This window comes from Setaria viridis, chromosome 5 (assembly GCF_005286985.2).
Source record: "Setaria viridis chromosome 5, Setaria_viridis_v4.0, whole genome shotgun sequence".
Taxonomy (NCBI): Eukaryota; Viridiplantae; Streptophyta; class Magnoliopsida; order Poales; family Poaceae; genus Setaria; species Setaria viridis.
The window spans coordinates 6,119,646-6,138,983 of NC_048267.2; the positions used below are offsets into that span (position 1 = coordinate 6,119,646).

The following is a 19,338-nucleotide window of genomic DNA, read 5'->3' on the forward strand; positions in this document are numbered from 1 at the left end:
GAGTCAATCAAATCCTTGAAGACATGTTAAGAGCTTGTGTCATCCACTATGACAAGAATTGGGACAAGTGCCTGCCATTGGCGGAGTTCTCCTACAACAATAGCTACCAGGCCAGTTTGAAGATGGCACCGTTTGAAGCCTTATATGGCCGGAGATGTCGGACACCTTTGAATTGGTCACAACCTGGAGAAAGATAGATCTATGGCCCTAACTTAGTGGTAGAAGCCGAAGAGCAAGTAAGGGTAATTCAAGCAAATCTCAATGCTGCCCAATCTCAACAAAAGAGTTATTCCGACAGGCGAAGAAGGCCCCTACAGTTTGACATTGGTGATCATGTGTATCTTCGAGTCTCCCCGACCAAGGGAGTGCAACGGTTTGGAGTGAAAGGAAAGTTGGCTCCCCGCTACATTGGCCCTTATGAGATTGTGGAGATCTGTGGACCCGTTGCTTACCGGAGCCAACTCCCAGAACAGCTATCGGCCATACACGATGTCTTCCATGTGTCTCAACTGAAGAAATGTGTCCAAGTCCCAACCGAGATCTTAGAGCAAGAGCAGCTTCAGTTAGAGCCCGACCTAACCTACGCCGAGTACCCAGACAGAGTTCTTGACCAGAAAGAGAGGCATACCCGGCGCCAAATGGTCAGAATGTACAAGATCCTCTGGAGGAACCACACGGAGGATGAAACAACATGGGAAACAGACGAGTATTTCAACAAGCACTTCCCAGGTTTTCTGTCTCGTCAAGGAGGTAAGAACGGTACACCTTACTCTTACACCTGAATCTCGGGACGAGATTCTTTTTAAGAGGGGTAGGCTATGACGACCGACCCCGAAATCTCCCGAGTTAATCTTAATCTGAGCCCTGATCACCTGTCTTAGTTTTCCAAGCCTAAGTGTTCAACCTCCCGACCGGTCCCAACCCCTGAGACCCGACCCCTCTCCGCTGGCCTCCAGTTCCGACCCCGCCGACCCCAACTCACCCGTCGGATTCTTCTAAGTCTTCCCCAACACCTCCCTTCAATCTGACCGGTGGACCCACAAGATCTTTTCCCCCCAGATCCCCCGCGACAGGCGCACTCGAGTTGCATGCTCGCTTCAGAGTTCCCCCGCCGCGTGGCTCAACTCCTCCGACGTCCGCCGCTCCGCCTCGTCTTCGGCCCGCGACCGAATGGATTCTCGCGCCCTCCTCCTCAATCGCAGCGGAAGCCCCTCTGCAACCTTTCTGCAGCACCTCGCCGCCCGCGCCCATCATCACATCGCCAGATCCCGGCCGCAGAGCCCGATGCCGCCCGTCTTTTCCGTCACCTCGCCACAGTCGCGCCGCCCCGGTCTTCGCTACACGACGATTCCTCCTCCGCCAACCCCGACCATGGCAGCGACAGCTCCTTTTCCCGCCCTGTCAGAAGCCGCCCGACAATCTGTTGCTCCGCGCTCGCCCGCGCGCCCGCAGCCGCCTATCTTCTCACCTGTGCGCCCTCGATCCTAGCGTCGTTTTCCCGATCACTTCCATCAGCTCCACCGCACGACGATGCCCGCCTCCGCCAAATCTCAACCACCGGCAAACCCGCGCCTGCGCCGCCCTGACGCCAGTACCCAATGACCGCCGGCGTCATCCCCGAAGTCCTGCTTCACCGCCCTCGTCGCTCAATCGCCGCCCGGACAGAGCACTCCATCGTTTCTTCCCCGACCTTCGCGCCGCTCCCCTTTTCACTTCCGCGCCGCTATAAAAGGGAATGCCGGAGCCCAGCCGGAGTCCCCTTCGCCATCGCTGCCCTCCCGCCGTTCCTCTGTTCGAGTTCCCAGCGCCACCACACTAAGTCCCTGAGGAACTCTCCTCTCCGCTCCACGCCGCTTTCCCCAATCCACCCAGCCGCTTGCTCCTCCGTGCTGCGTAAGAGCTTACTTGTGATCCACAAGAAGCACCGCCACCGTCGGAGCACCGCCGGACATCTCCGCCGCAAGCCTTAGTGTTCCAGTTCCTCCGCCTGAACCTGCTCTTCCCGACCCCAAGCTTTCCTTGTAAGACGAAGGTAAGCTGCTGACCCCTTTTTCCGCCTCGTCCGACCCTTCCGTCCGCCCGACCCCTTTTCCGTCTCACCCGACCCTGTCTGTTCTGCCGACCCTTGTCCGCTTCGCCCGACCCCTCTTATCCGCCCGACCCCGGTTCCGTCTCGTCCGACCCTGTCTGTTCCGCCGACCCTTCTCCGCCTCGTCCGAGGACTCGGCTGTATCCTTTTTCTTCGAACCGAGGGTGTATGTGTAAAACTTGGGGACCTTTCAGCGTTGAGTCTGAGGACCCCTAGCACAGCTATTCCTCTAGTCTAAGGATCCGATCCTAAATCCCTTTCCTCCAACCCTTACCTCTTGATCTCCACCAACTCCTTTGAGCCTCCCCACCCTCCTGTTACTTGTCGCAAGTTTCTGGACTCATACTTGCAAGTGTTGCTGTTGAAATAACCGTCTATGCTAATTCTTGAATTGCATTCGTGTAGAGCTGCGTCTCGCCGACGGCTACTACGAGCTGCACCCGGCGCCAGAAGACGACGGTGTAGCCGAGCTCCTGCCCCCAGAAGCCGAAGCTGGCCCAGAAGTCGAGCAGTTCCCTTCCTCCTTGCTCGAAGGCAAGCCCCGGATGCATGAAATCCCTATGTTTTCTAGACTTGCGCATGCCTTCTGCATCTTGTTTGTGCATTTACGTATAGGAGTTGTTTGGAACCATAGATGTATAACTTAGATCCCTTCATGTGAACACTAGCTGTTGGACCGAGTAGCTGCTTTGCTTAAATAGGAAGCGGTAAAAGTCGAGTGATTTCCTGTTGCTCGCGAGTTGTAGGAGTTGGTTGTCTTACTCCTATCACAACTATAAGGACGATGGACGGGGCAGGGTTTTGGGTAACTCTTTGGTGGTCGGTTGATCGCCCCGTCTGTCTATGAAACTTGCTAAGGCCCGACAGTGGTGGTGTTCGTGATCAAGTGTTTGAAAGTACTAACCTCATACTTAGTATGGGATAAGGAAACCTAGTACCGGATTGAACCTAGACGTGAGCGGTCGCCCCATTGTTCTTGGAACGGAGTTTCCCCTACTAGTTGTCGCACGTGGTGGCAAGCGTGGTCACAGAACGGTAGAGGCCGGGTCTGTGGAACCTTGCACCAAAGGAAATGGGCCCGACACGGGTTAGGGGATTGATGGGGAAGGCCGACACAGGAAGCGACCTCCGTGGTGCGTGGATGTCGTGAGGTTAGGTTCACCATGCATGGTTAAAGAACTCGAATCGATTCGTCTGCCTCTCACAGTTTGAGACTGTTTGATTGCTATGCTACCCTGAGTAAGAAAGAAATATGATGATGACATGGTTTTGTTGATGATATATATACCTTTTGGTTGGTTCTATGTTTGCTTAGAGTAAGTTGCTAACTTGGACCGGATAATGAACTTAGAACCTGAGCTAAAACTTGAAAATAGGGATCTACATAGTGCTTTTGGCAAACAAACCCCTCAGCCAAAGAGCCTGGCATGTCTAGTTTTTGTGGAGTAGTTACTCCCTGTCGGTTAAGTCTTGTTGAGCTTAGTAGCTCAGCCTTGTTGTGGCTCCTATTTTTCAGGTGAAGTTGCTGCTCCCGAGCCTTCTTCTGCTAGCACTTGGCCGCCCCAGCTCCCTCCGAGTTGGACGGTCGAGTGGGATCCCTCCTCGGACGGCGAGGAAAGGGATCACTGACGTCTTGGCTGGCCTCACCAAGGACGTCCGACCCCCGCGTTTAGCTTCCGCTTGTTGTTTTACCTTCTGTTGTTTTCTTTTGAAACCTTGTAAAACTCTGATGATTTGTTTTTCTGGCTGAACTAAATGGTTAAGTTGTTCAACTTGGTGGACTTGTTGTATTCTCTGGAACCACTCACCTTCGTGTGAGTTTGCTAACTCGATCCTGTTCAAGTGGTTAATCGGATGAAATCCGACAGCACTTCGTGTTAACTTGGCTTAGGCATGGGTGTCGCATGTTAGGCGGCTTAACTCTGTTTAATCAAGCTAATCCGAAGTGGATCCGCCACAGCTGGCTTGCAGGTTTCCAATAATATCATGAAACTATCCAAGTAGCTACAACAAAGTGTGGTATTAGCAATAGTAAGTAATTTTGTACCTTATGTATGAACAAAATAAGTAATCGTTAATGACTCGTGGTATCGAACAAAATAGCCCTTGTAATGTATATGCAAATAACGTGCTATCAAAATGCAACATTGACCACGACCACGCACGCACACTCAATGCAAATGACATATTACATGTTTTATCAACAAATAATTATAATTCTCACAATAAACACAATTCTCTCACAAATGAACATAGTTTTCACAAGTAATCATGGTTCTCACAATAAACATAGTTGTCTCACAAATGAACATAGTTTTGACAACTAAAAAGAAACATGATCCAACTCAATCAACACGTTCATCTAGTTGGAGTCACTTTCACATAGTAACTCATCATCACCATCATCCCCCGCAATAACAACTTCCTTACCTTTTTTATCCACATTAACCTTATTGAGTGGTAAATCGACAACAAATGCCTTCATCGCCTCCATTTGTACCTCTTCCGCTTTTTCTTGTAACTCTTCCATTTCAATTCTTCTCTTCCTTACCCTAACCTGCTGCAAATATTCTTCCCATAAACTCTTAGAGTATTTCGTATTCGGATCAACCACAAAACCTATGCAATCTCTATCCTCCCTCAACCTTTGTTTCTCCAACTCCATCTCCTCCTGCAACTTCCTCCTATTTTCTCTCTTCTCATTTTCAGTTAGAGGTTGTGGATACTTGGTTCTGTTCGGCCTCCAATACTTAATAATAGTTTCCTTTGCATAAAATCCTTCAGGCTTCACTCCAGTCTCCCGAATCATGTCTTGGTATATGTTTCCCCAAAGCAAGTTGCCATCAGGTATAGGCACATCATACTCCTTCCTAATCTTTTCTATCAGTTCTTGTGTTTATCTTGACTTTCATGATTTCGATGTACTACCCAACTTTAATAATAAATCACAATAACCAGAAAAGTCTTGCAAATCACATGTCCTTCCCTCCTACAACAAGATTTTCATATTCTTATAAATTTGAAACAAGATCCAAGCTCAGTAACACAAAAGAGATGAGTAGTTACTCACCCAGTACTCGCCATGTGCATTGCCACAGAATAAACCATATCCAAGCTCAAAAGGCACCACACCTTTTGTTGCCAATATACCACACTTGCATCTACGACTAGAAGAGAACACACATGGCCATGGTGCCTTTCCACTCTCGAACTCCCGCACTTGCTCCTCCATTGACCACATCGCCTTTGGCCCGTAGATATACTCATTAAAATCACATAACGGCCACCCATCCTGCATAAAACCGGTGACAAGATTAAAAGTGACCATAAATCAATAAAACTATCACTACTTGCTACACGTCATACTAACATTCTCCTAATAAACTTACATGAGTCTTTAGTGAGCATCAAAAGAATGGAGTGAACTTAGGTGGAACCCCTAAGTTAGGACGCATAAGCTTAGTAGCAACTCCACACTTGCACATGGGAGGATCCCTCACACGCCTACAAACAGCCTCCTGCTTCTCCTCCTTGGTCATTCTAGATGGGTTTGGTGGAGCAGGACCCAACACCTAAACTGATAGTATGGTTTAAGCTCTGTGCTATGGTATGGGAATAGACAGATCTTAGGATCATATTTGTCGGGTCCATCTATCCACTGAAAGAAATCACAAGGTGCGGCAGGCATTGGATCAAAAGTCCACTTGCACACATAGAAGACTCTTCCGGCTGTCTTTGTATGCCTTGATTGTTTCACCTCAGCTTGCACGCCACATCTACAAAGAGGTACCGGAAGGGTAGGAGGTACGGGAGCACCAGCATTAGACTCGCCCACGTAACGCACGTACCACCTACGCCGCTTGTATTCATAACTACACGACGTCATCTCACCTACACGTCAAGTGCCCATAAATTAATACGCAAATAAACTTTAAACACATAATCCATCTACTCTACCATACGAACTATATACATCAATTCGACAAAATACAAACACTCTACAAAATACAAACACTTAACCATATAATCTATAGCAACTATATTAAGAAATAAAAATATTGGATAAACTAATTGGACATATTGCAAAAAAAACGTACTCATGTCATGTACACTACACAATTGCATACCAACTTTCACAATTCCACCATCAAACATACAAATTAAACAATCCATCTACAAAATATAAACACTTCACCATATAAACTACAGCAACTATATTACAAACTAAATATATTGGACATATTAATTGGACATATTGCAAAAAAAAATTACACATGTCATGTACACTACACAATTGGATGAATATATACCTAAATCGAACCATTCAACAAGTTCTACACGTCAATATCGCGGGCAAAGACTCTATTGCGTATGAACTACGCATCATCTAACTCATAACAACATTACATTTCATCAAAATTTCAAATCAACAACTTAACCCTAGCTCACCTAAACATCCTCCGATCTACCAAATGGAACACTAAATCAAGGGAAAAAGTTGAAGGATACCTTCCACACGAAGCGTTGACCAATTCTCAATTTTCCCCCACCGAAATTGCTGGATTTTGGGTGGATTTGAGGGTGGAGGCGGCCGGTGGCATGTGCAAGGGTTGGGCTCGGGATTACTGGAGGAAGAAGAAAGGAGAGAGGGAGGAGTGAGCCGGTGTGGGGGCAGTAGAGGACGCTGCCACGGCAACCGCCTCCCTACGTCAGCGCCTAGCTGGCGTCGTGCCAACGTGGCGGCATCCGCCATGCCAGTGCACGTGGCGTGGTAGAAGCTTCCGCCGCGCTAGGCGTGCTGGCGCGGGAAAAAGGGTCACCCGATGTAAATAAACTCCCGGACAGGTTATTTTAAAATTTTTATTTAAAAATAGGTTAAAAATAAAAAAAAATTCGGGAGTAGCACACCTGATAGGTGCGACTTGTGAGAAGTGCTTACCCATTGGCACTGGACTAGTCTTTTGTGGGGAAGTTGCGCAAATATTACTTTGTTCTTGCTCTTCAAATTAGGCCGGCTTGTGTAAAGCAGCTCGAAAGACCTAGGGAGCAGTCACCAGTAACTCAGCTACCTTGTCCCAGTCCGAAACTCTCACTTTTCCTAGTGCTTTGCCGTGCCAGCTTCACGAGAGTTTATTTCGCATTTGCACTAGGAAAAAAAAGGGCAGGACACGACGACAACATCCCGACGTCCGATCGTTCGAGCATTCCAACTCGGCCGCATCCATCGCCGTCGAAGTGTCGAACCAACCTGAATAGCACAGGCCGCTCCGACGTCCGACCCGCGACCGCCCCACACCCACCAGCTGAAAAACCCTCGGCGCCCCTGCACCCGCCTTCCACGCGGGCCCGGACGCGCCTTCCACCCCATCCATCCACACGCCCAAAACCGAAACCGACCAAACCCCAGATCCCAATTCCCCCCCTCTCTCGTCTCGTCCTTCACTCCGCACAACGCCGAGAGAGAAGCCAAAGCCCCCCGAAATCTTAAAAAAGCGGAGGGAAAATCACACTCCCCCTCCCCCTCCCCCTCCCAGCTCAAAAATTCCCCCTCCACTACTGCTCCAAACCCTAAGCTTCTGCTTCTAGGCGCCGCGCGCGGCCCCCTCGCTCCCCGCCGCTCCCACAGTCTACTGCGGCTCGGCGGCGGCGGCGCTCCTCGCTCGACCCTGCGGAGCGGAGATCCACGCGGGCGTGGATTGGTTTCGTGTCGTTTTTTGTTGGTAAGTGATCCTGAGCTCGCATGGATGGACTCCCGTTTCGTAAGAGTTGCCTTGGTTCTCAATCGAACCGCGCGTCCACTTCATTCATTTAGTCGGGGATTTGTGTGCGGCGCAGTGGTTTGGTTGGTGGATTCGATTGAGAAGTTCTTATTCAGTGCGTAGGATCGGCATTGGTTGACACCGTACGATTTATTGGTACCGATTAAGTTGCTGGTGCAGTTTGTTTCCCCGACTCGGTTCGGGGGTCCAACTGAATCCCCATTCCCAACCAAGTGCGCCCCTGTAATGGAACAAGGCATCTATAGGCCTCACATTTAGAGTTCGCTGGAACTTCCTTTGGTATTTCCTCTAATTAGCTTGACTGCAACACTCATAGCTAATTAGCGTGACCGCAACACTCGTAGCAATCTGTCTGTGATTGGTAAGGGGTGCACGGATGACAGAAGGTACAATTTTAGCATACATTTGCATTGTGCAGGTGTAGACTCTGTAACTACATTTGAATTGTACGGCTCTGGTTCTGGAGTCAGCTGTTACCTAAATGTTTTAAGTTGTTGTCATAATGGAAACAAGCTCTATTGAGCTGACATGGCTGCATCCTTGCTTAGAAATGCCATGCTTTAGATGGTGTTGCAGTGCATGGTGAGGCGACTTTGACCATGGAACTTCTGAATCAGTAGTTTAAGTGTTGTTTTTAGCAACATAATGGACCTGTAGGAGTTGACTAATCAGACCTCTACTACTTGCTGCAATCCTAATTGTTAAAATGAGTAAATGACTAACCAGACATACTTCACTCCATTATTCAGATATGTTAATCATCTCCTACGCCTGATGGTTAAAGTGATTAGCCAGACATATTTCACGCCAATTTTCAGATATGATAATCATGTCCTTACACCTTATAGTTAGTTTGTCTGAAATCCATTTACTTTTGCAGTGCTTGTGGGCATACACTTAAATCCTGAGCAGTTATCACAACATTTCTTCATTCCCATGAGATGTCACTGCTAAGTAGATTCTTCTACAAGAGGCCGCCTGATGGACTATTGGAGTTTATTGACAGGATCTATGGTACGCATAGAGGGTTTTGCTATATTGATCGCGTTCTTAGATCAGATTACTTATTTATGACTGCTTCAACTGATCATATCTTTTGGCATTCTACAGTTTTTGATTCATGCTTCAGCACTGAAGTTTTGCCTCAGGGAATGTACCCAGTCTATTTGAATGAGATTCTTACAGAGTTGCATGAAGAACATGTAGAATCCTCATTCCTGGCGATTAACTTTAGAGATGGAGATAAGAGAAGCCAGCTTGCTGATATACTGCATGAATACAACATTCCAGTCATTGATTACCCCCGTCATTTCGAAGGCTGCCCTGTCCTTCCTCTGTCTCTTATTCAGCATTTCCTTCGTGTCTGTGAGCACTGGTTATCTAGTGGGAACAATAAGAACATTATATTACTCCATTGTGAAAGAGGGACCTGGCCATTATTGGCTTTCCTGTTATCTTGTCTTCTCATCTACAAGAAATTGCATGGCGCTGAGCATAAAACTCTGGACATTATTTATCGCGAGGCACCTAAAGGGTTCCTACAACTCTTTTCTGCACTCAATCCAATGCCATCTCAGCTCCGTTACATGCAGTATGTGGCCAGAAGAAATATATCTCCGGAGTGGCCTCCAATGGAAAGAGCACTCTCTTTGGATTGCCTGATTCTTCGAGCCATTCCAAGTTTTGATTCTGATAATGGATGCAGGCCATTAGTCCGCATTTTTGGGCAAAATCTTCTTGGCAAGAATGCGAGCATGGTCAACATGATTTTTTCTATGCCAAAGAAGAAATCTCTGCGGCACTATCGGCAGGTAGGTGGTGCATGGAATTCAACATGAACAATTCAGTTGCTTTCTGTGACTCTATTTTGGGTTGACATCGTTGGGGGTGTTATCATGCAGGAGGATTGCGATGTGATAAAAATTGATATACAATGTCTAGTCCAGGGAGATATTGTTCTGGAGTGTGTACATCTCGATCTTGATCCAGAGAAGGAAGTTATGATGTTTAGGATAATGTTCAATACTGCTTTTATACGTTCAAATGTATTGATGCTGAATAGCGATGATGTGGATATACTCTGGGGTTCAAAAGATCGCTATCCGAAGAATTTTAGAGCAGAGGTAAAAATTGATGCACAAACTTCTTTGAAACTACCCTGAACTAAAATGGATCACTAACATGAACTTGAAAATGTAGGTGCTGTTTTGTGAAATTGGGGGCATGTCTCCCACAAGAGCTCCAACAGCAACACTGAACGGTGATATGAAGGGTGGTTTACCAATTGAAGCCTTTTCAGCTGTTCAAGAACTCTTCAATGGGGTTGACTGGATTGAAAGCAATGATGATGCTGCCTATTGGTTGCTCAAAGAATTCTCAGCAAACTCGCTGCAGGAGAAATTTCAAAAGCTTATACTCAATGACATGAAAGAACTCTCAAAAATGCAAGCTAAAGTTGGTCTACAGATGCCACTGATGTCTCCACTTGATTCTGATGAAGAAAAATATTCCGTGGCTTCTGATTCTGTTGGTTCAGCTGATCATGAGAAGGTTCAGCATGGTGGAAACTCATCTGACTCGGAGAACATTGATCGTGATCCTACTACTGAAGATTCTGAATCCAGTGGTATAACTTCTTACATGAACCAATTTCTGCTTTGGAAACTTCATGATAATGGTACACAGTCTATACATGGTTCCCTTTAGGAGAAACTTTGCTTTATGTTTCATGGCGCCACGGATTTCAGGGTCCCATCACTGTCCTTCTTTCTGTTGTTTTTCTTTTATGAACCTTTTTCGTTTAACTAAAAGTCTGATTCTAAACTATCACAACTTTTGCAGCTACTCTATCAATGAACAGCTCATCCCCGCCTCAACCGCCTCTGCCTCCGCCTCCTCATGGGGTACCGTCTAGCCTTTTGGATTCATCTGTGCCAACAACTGGGCCAAGTGGACCCCTAACAAAACCACCGCAGGAGCTACCAAGTAACAGGCTACCATTTTCACCACCCACTCCACCGCCGCCACCGCCACCACCACCACCAAGTGGAAGTAAGCATGCTTTCTCATCGCCACCTCCTCCACCTCCACCACCACCTCGGCTTAGCAGCGTAGGTCCTCCACCGCCTCCTCCACCACCGCCACCCCTGAGTGGAAGCAAACATATTCTTTCACCACCACCTCCACCGCCACCGCCACCTCCTCGAATTAGCAGTATGGCTCCTTCACAGCCTCCTCCTCCTCCTCCTCCGCCGCCGCCTCTGCCAAATTCTGGGGCAGCAAAACAGCAAAATGTTTGTGCAGCCCCACCACCACCTCCACCACCTCCGCCACGAACGGCTCATGGAATAGCTAATAAAGGCCCTCCGCCACCCCCTCCTCCCCCTCCCTCTTCTAGCAAAGCACCTACAACTGCTGCTGCTGCTACTTCAAAAGGACCTCCACCTCCACCTCCACCCCCACCCGGTACTTCATCAAGAACTGCTGGTCCTGCTGTTCCATCCCCACCCCCACCCCCGCCATTGCCTGGTGCTAATAAAAAAACTCCTCCGGCCCCACCACCACCTCCCCTGATGAATGGAAAGAAAGCCCCTGCACCCCCGCCCCCACCACCTCAAGCACCAAAACCTCCTGGAACTGTACCTCCACCACCCCCAAGCACAAAGATCTCAAACGCAGCAGCGCCGCCGCCTCCATTATTAGGAAGGGGACGAGGCAACACTACTGGATCAACTAAAGGCCGTGGCATTGGATTGGCGCAGCAAAGTAACCCTCCCAAAAAGGCTTCACTAAAGCCTCTGCATTGGGTGAAAGTTACTAGAGCAATGCAAGGAAGTCTCTGGGCTGATGCCCAAAAACAAGGGAATCAGGCTAGGTAGCTGCTATTGACATATTGTAGCATGATTTTCTATTCATAATATGTCCAACTGTTGATTTATTACTGACGAGTTTAAATTTCTCATACCACTAGTTTATTAAGTATGAAATATGTTATTTGTGACTATTACTAGCTAATTCTAGTATGTGCTATTTTTCATCATAAAATCTATCTTTTATTCTGGGCTTGGTAGTTCCTTTTACTTATTTGAGATATGGATCATCTCTTCACTAAAGCTGTGTTGCACCATTTGTCAGGGCTCCTGATATCGATTTATCCGAGCTGGAGAGCTTGTTCTCCACAGCAAGCGTAACCAGCACAAGTGAAAAGGGGGCGACAAAACGTGGTTCAGCTATTAGCAAGCCAGAAATTGTTCACCTGGTATGAAAATTCCCATTCGTCTGTCGTAATGTTTTCTCAAAACTCCTAAAAGTTTAATCATTCTCCCTATCTGTGGGAAATTTGGCTTTATTTAATATATAATGTTTTAAAGTTGTTCCCATGATGCTACTGCGATCAATTGCTTCCTCACACTTATTTTGTAACATTTTCTTTTCTCATTTGATATATTGGAACTTTGGAACTTAGACTGTTTTATTATTCTCAATAAAACTACTGCATGCTATATGATGGCCACTCTTTCATCAGTGAATCTATTTATATTTTTTTTTATCTTCACGCTTAGCTGATTAAAATTAGCCCACATGAAGTTTTTAGTTCCATTTGGCAACACGGGTAATAAAATGCTGGATAATTGTTCATTGGTGTTGTATATACGGTACAAGCATGTTGCCTTTGTTGCCCTCTTTATGCACACACTCCAAATGAAGCTTTGAAATTAGTTTCCAGTGTAGTGCATTTATGAAATCTGATTATGTAACTGGATCTGTGATATTAAAAAAATACTTTTCGAGTCAAGTTTACACACTTGATTTCATGCGATCCAGAATGTCTCTTTCATGATTGAAGGGAGTGTGTGGGTTATTTAGCTTTTTTTTTGGTTGTTTCACAAACATACATCTTGCACATGGCACAGCCCCCCAAACACAACTGTGAGTCTTTGACCATTGTTTTATGCTAACATGGATGTTCAAAAACCAAATAAAACTGTGATATTAATTTTGATAGGGGGGTATATACAACTTAGACCATTCATGACATTAATACATGAAGATATTATATGTCAAACTTAATAATTAATTGATTTCATGCTCTCCAAAGTGTTAATTTTTGTGGCTGGATGGAGTATATGTGATGATTCCAGTTGTCTGTGATTTTCCTTTCATGTTGGTATGCTCAATAAATATTCACTCAATAGAAAATGGACTAAGTTTTTGTTAGCTTCATTTCAGGTTGACATGCGGCGGGCAAACAATTGCGAGATTATGCTTACAAAAATTAAAATGCCTCTACCTGATATGATTGTGAGTTTACTTTCTGGTTCAACCTGTCTCTACCGATAATAGAGGAGTGGGCACTCCAGTTCCCCTTTGTGACACATTGGCAATTCTTAGTGACTGCTGTTATTCTGTGTACTTACCACGCTAACCTTATATATATCATAATCAATTGATTTCGTTGTATTAAAAAAATCAGTCACATTGACACTAACTCCCTACAATTATATCATGGTTTCATAGAGCAGACCGTTTTTATTGATGCATGGTAAATTTGTGGGTACCCAAATATGAGTGCCATAAAATATTTAAGAAGTCCATTTTTGGTCCCCTGGGCTATTGCGGAACTCCAATTTTGGCCCTTGGACTTTAAAGCCAGACCTCCGTGACAGTTCAAGGGCCAAAAATGCACTTGTACTATGTGATCATCACGTGCTATAGGCTTATAGCTACTGCTGAACTGTATTAGATTTCATGATGCATGTTTTTGTTTCTTAGGTAATTTATAACACCTATGAAATTGCTCATCGTTTTATGTTGTCACTTCCATTAAATTCCTGACAGTCTGGTACTTGTTTTTGTACTCCATGTAATTTTCTTTTGTGATTGTGTCTGGCAGAGTGCAATCTTGGCTTTGGATTCTTCTGTTCTTGATAATGACCAAGTGGAAAATCTCATTAAATTTTGCCCTACAAAGGAAGAGATTGAGATGTTAAAGGTAATTCTTTTCACTTGTTTTCTCTTTCATACCTTATGATTTGACTTGCCTTCCTAATCAGTATTTGACATGTTTTTATCTTAAATGGGCTTTTTTCTTTTTTTTCTTGTCTCTCGTTTCAGGGTTATAATGGCAACAAAGAAATGCTTGGGAAATGCGAACAGGTAAGTTCAGCATTTTGGCATTTTGGTTTCACATAGTGCCTCCTTTTGTGTAATGACGGAAGCTTTAAACTACACTGTAGTTCTTCCTGGAGCTAATGAAAGTTCCACGTGTGGAGGCCAAGCTAAGAGTTTTTGCTTTTAGAATTACTTTCTCAACACAGGTTTGGTGACCCCTTTCCCCAAGCCAACTTGCTTGGAATATCTTGTATTCTCCATAATTTTGCAGTATGTGATTGAGATAACTCACCTTGGCAGGTAGATGATCTAAGAACTAACCTAACCACCATAAACGACGCAACAAAGGAGGTACGGTGATACCCTGTTAAAAAATTGAGACATGTTTATACCTGCATGCTTGCTCAACGGCTCAACTTATGCAGGTCAAAGAGTCTTTGAAGTTACGGCAGATAATGCAGACCATTCTCACATTAGGAAACGCATTGAATCAAGGGACAGCACGAGGTACCTTAGGAAGGTGCTTCTATGCTTCACCCAAGACTGAATTTGAACCATTCGCCCCTTAGAGGGCTTTAAGAATCGTGTAACTTCATTGAAGGGGTGAAGCATGGAAGCATAGTTCCTGTCAAACAACTGTAGATAAATCATATGCAATGCCTTTTCTCTGACAATTTTGCCCAATGCCCTGATCTGTTGATTGATTAAACAGGATCTGCTGTTGGATTCAGATTAGACAGCCTTCTTAAACTGTCGGATACTCGAGCTAGAAATAATAAGATGACACTGATGCATTATTTATGCAAGGTATTCACTAATCACTGAGATTTGTTATAAATGTACTATATTCGCATGCTATTGATCTTAATTACATATGAAACGATCAAGGTCTGTTCGAAATGTCCAAAGCAGTAGCATGCCCCTAAGGCCCTACCCTCTCTTCTATAATATGGCAGAACACCCAAGATTATACTCCAGTGGGCAGTGACCCCTTTACATGATGTCGTGCTAATTCTGAATCACACTTTGTTAATATTTATCAGCTTCGTTCATCTTTATCCATGAACTTTTTAGTCCCCTAAATAATCACTATTATTAATGCCTTTTGTATATTTTTTCTTTCTTTTCCCTCTTTGTTGGTGGCTCATGTTGGGTTTCAACTCTAGCCTACCCCAACTTGCGGTGGAACTAAAAGGCTTTGTTGTTGTTGTTGTTGTTCGTTGACCTAGGCTAGTCTCAGTGCATTGTATCATGCACATTAAACAAGTGCCACATAGGATTTTTAAATTACATGTCATGAAGAGAAAGAGGAAAGTTACAGCCTAGACATGAAATCCAACTTGTTCAAAACTGAACCATACAGGTGACCTAGAATTCATAGTCACAAACATACGCCTAACAATTAATTATTTTGTGGGACCTAAGAAACAACCTATGATGCTATGCATTGGGGTAGTTGTATCTTCCATAGTTTCATATGACATGGCAGCTTTTGGAGATTGTGACAAGATACGAAGTATTGGGACTAGCGTTCCAGGGAATGTTATATAATTGCTTTTGTTGTAGTCATTGACGCATGCTATACATGGCTAGTATCTGTTTGTTACATGGTAGCGCAGTGCACTCTAAATTTTCTTTAGATTATTAATTAGTTATATCTATTGACAAACACTGATAAGTAAGAGAGCAATGCTAAGATGCTCCAAATACTCCAAAGGTCAGTTGTCACCAGATGTCCATGCTGATATTGCTTAAATGGTAAATGGATTCGCATTGTAACTAATCTTAGCAGTCCAATCAGATTCAGCACCTAATATGTTGACCTTGAGCCATTTTCTTTTGAGAATATCTCCCATGCAAGTTACAGCCCTGGGGAGGTGGTGATCAAAGATTGCTTGTGTGTTTTAAAGGTTTTAGAAAGCTGATGGTAAATGGCTGAAAACCTGACCAAGGTTTGGCTAAAGCTTGCTGGGCAGGTTTATGTCTGAGTCATCATTAGTTATTGTGCACTAGACTGATTTACACTGCTTACAAAATGAGTTAACCTAATTTACTGCAAGTCGTGGTTTTTGGTCAGAAATGTGGGTGGTTCCCAGTAAAGTGGTTGTGTCCGGGTACTGGTCCATTTCTAGTTTTCCAAACACGGGTGCTTTACATGGGCAACTGGGCAGTTTAAAAAGCAAACCTGATCTTACTTTGCTCTTTGCATGTCAAATTCATTTGGCTGCCTTATGCCTGTTAGTCTGTCATCTTTTTTCCCTTAATTTGCAGTGTTTACGTAATTTAGCTAACTTCTTTCCATTTCTGTTACGTGCCAGCTTCTTGCTGAGAAAATGCCTGAACTTCTTGATTTTGACAAAGACCTAATTCATTTGGAAGCAGCTTCTAAGGTATTTCAATTAGCTTATGTTTTGCACTTCTGGATGGATATTGAGCTTTCTACTCATCAAGTATGTTACAGAACAACTGAATTTCTTAATTCCCACAGATCCAACTGAAGCTGCTTGCGGAAGAAATGCAAGCAATAAACAAAGGTCTTGAGAAGGTGGAGCAGGAGTTAGCTGCTTCAGAAAATGATGGTGCAATTTCAATTGGCTTTCGTAAGGTATGAAAGAGTTTATCTCTTCTTTTAGCACTTGCTGGATGCCTGAAATTAAATCAGTTTACATCTATCCATCATGTTAAGATGCTTTAGGGTCAACTCATTTAATGCAAAAACGCCAGACTACTTGTCTCCAGATTGTGCACTCACTAGATTTCCTGTATTTTGCTTCCTCATCTTCTTACCCTGCCATCTCAATGCCTCTAGCCTGGTGGATCTCTCCACCACTGGTGAAATATGAGCAGTTGTTTGTGTATTTTTCTGATTTGTAGTTCTATAAGTAGAGCAGTAAAAGTACATGTAAATGTATGTACCAGTGACATACTTTACATGTGCAGTAGGTGAACGATAATGATGATCTTTTACAACTGAACTGAAACTGATGAGTTCTACAGGCATTGAAAAGCTTTCTTGACGCAGCAGAAGCTGAGGTTAGGTCCCTAATTTCCCTGTATGCTGAAGTGGTGAGTCACTGCTATAAAAAGTATTTACCCCATTTTTCTGTTTTTATTATAGATTCTGATAGTTTGTCTTGCAGGGAAGGAATGCTGATTCCCTAGCTCAGTATTTTGGTGAGGATCCTGCACGCTGCCCTTTCGAGCAAGGTATATTTTGGCCTTTCTACTATTTCAACATTTTACTTGTCATTGGCTCATTGGTCATTATTCATGCTATCCTGTCTGAATGTGCAGTGATGGAAGTTGATGCCAATGAAATTTTCTTTGAACTAGAAGATTTAAGCTTAGATTCACCTTTGAGTGATCCTGATTACATCATGTCAAAACATAATTAAGAATCAATGTTGCAATGTTTCAAAAAATCATCACAGAAATCATGTACCCCTCCACTTTTAAATAATCTGCATGTCCTAAATGTCATATACTTAAAATTGGAGGTAGTATGCAGTGCGCACAGTTAAATAAACCTGCAGAAATTCAATCTGAAATTGATCTTTGATGTCGGGATTCAAAAGGCACAAGTGTTTGTCCACATCTGATTAACAGTGCCAGATTAACTGCTTATCTGTTTTGGTTCTTGACATTTACGACAGACTTAAAACTGACTTGTTGCAGCCATACTTAATTTTGTGTATGTAATACACAATCTTTTGATGAATTTTTTAAACATTGCAAAATGATACATTCACTAAATGGGATGCCTGTACCCCTGGATACGAAATCTGAACTAATTAATACTCCCTCTGTTCCAAAATGTAGGTGTTTAGTTTTGTCCTAAGTCAAACTTCTCCAACTTTGATTAAGTTTATAGAAAAATCGATTAATATCTACAATACAAAACGTATGCACTAAAAAGACATTTCATTGTTGATTTAACTATGTTGTAGATGTTGGTGCATTTGTCTATAAACTTGGTCAAATTTAGAGAAGTTTGACTTGGGACAAATTAAAGCGACCTACATTTTGAAACGGAGGAAGTATTATTCTCTCAGCCCCTTTAAGTCTCTGCAGTGATTTTTGTTTTGGCCCAAATGTAACTTTTATTGAAGTTGCTAATATCGACATATGATTAGCTACTTGAACTGGAGGGAATAATATTCCCTTATCCCCTTTAAGTCTCTTGGCTTTGTCGAAACTGTAACTTTTATCGAAGTTGCTAATATCGGCAGTTGTTTAGCTACTTGAGGTGACCTGACTGCTTTGTCCACTAGGAATTGAACTTTGATTGGCAGTAACCTATTTTCTTGCACGGCTGTTTGTAAAGTTCTTATGTTTACCTGACCAGTTATTGCTCGTTTTATTTTCAGTGACATCAATTTTGGTTATTTTCGTGAATATGTTCAAAAAATCGCGTGACGAAAATGCTCGAAATGCGGAGGCTGAGAAAAAGAAACTGGAAAAGGAAAAGGAAAAGGCAAGTGTGTCTGCTAAATAAGGCTTGGAATGAGACTAATTGTGGACTATTTTACAAGGACCGGCCGCATAATATGTGGCACTGCAGAACCAGCTTCAAAATATTTTGTATATGAGAGGTGTGGTGTCAGGAATCTCGCTAGCTGGTCGCCATCTGTTAAATGGTAGGCACTTTAACTACATTCCTTACATATCTGTACTTAAGTTTTAGCGATTGCTGTCTGCGTGAATTTCTGGTTTGAGTTTTATAAGAACGCAGTATTTATTAGCTGTTGCCGCATCTTTAATACTGAATTCAAATGTCAATTTATGACATTTCACATACTCATGCTGTCCTTTCTTTTTTTTTTTTCTCAGGTTGCCTTTGCGAATGCCAAGATTTTGGAGCTCTCTGTGCGCACGTCCTGTCTTATGGACATCAGATGACTGAACAAACGTACGGACGCCACGGCTGCTGTAATTTTGTATGTAAATATAGCAGTTACTGGGGTATAGCTGTCTTACTTGTACATAAAATAGTCCAAGGCCCCACGCGGGAATGAAGCAAACAACACGAGTGTTCTTTTTTTTTCTTTTTCCCGAGAATAAACACGAGTCTTGTACAGTGTTACTGTATTACCGAGGAACAAACAAATCAGAGGCATTTTAGTTCAAATCCGTTGCGCTTCATGCTTCTACGCAGTGTTATCGATCGTACCTGACTATTGCGCTGCTAAGCATTGCAAGGCATTTTAACTGTTTGCCTCGCTAGAAGCAACCATAGGTCAGGTACGATCCGGTAACTGGGAGGTTTCCGTCAGGAGAAGAGGTCACCTCGTCTTATATATGTTTCGTCGTGCACTTCAATTAACCAACTATGTCCTGAAATAGCCTGTCACAAGTCAT

General features: G+C 43.9%; 1 protein-coding gene across 1 annotated transcript; it reads left to right on the top strand.

Moving 5' to 3' along the window:
• Positions 1-7,510: 7,510 nt before the first annotated feature.
• LOC117858880 (formin-like protein 3) lies at positions 7,511-19,110 on the top strand. The gene is made up of 20 exons (XM_034742025.1): positions 7,511-7,809; positions 8,750-8,883; positions 8,980-9,680; positions 9,771-9,992; positions 10,069-10,495; positions 10,711-11,743; positions 12,004-12,127; positions 13,099-13,170; positions 13,763-13,861; positions 13,984-14,025; positions 14,106-14,186; positions 14,281-14,331; positions 14,406-14,487; positions 14,693-14,787; positions 16,299-16,370; positions 16,469-16,585; positions 16,978-17,046; positions 17,121-17,187; positions 18,348-18,617; positions 18,811-19,110. Exons 2-19 carry the CDS (start codon positions 8,811-8,813, stop codon positions 18,473-18,475), a joined length of 3,555 nt encoding a protein of 1,184 aa, XP_034597916.1. The 5' UTR covers positions 7,511-7,809; positions 8,750-8,810; the 3' UTR covers positions 18,476-18,617; positions 18,811-19,110.
• The last annotated feature ends 228 nt before the right edge of the window (positions 19,111-19,338 follow it).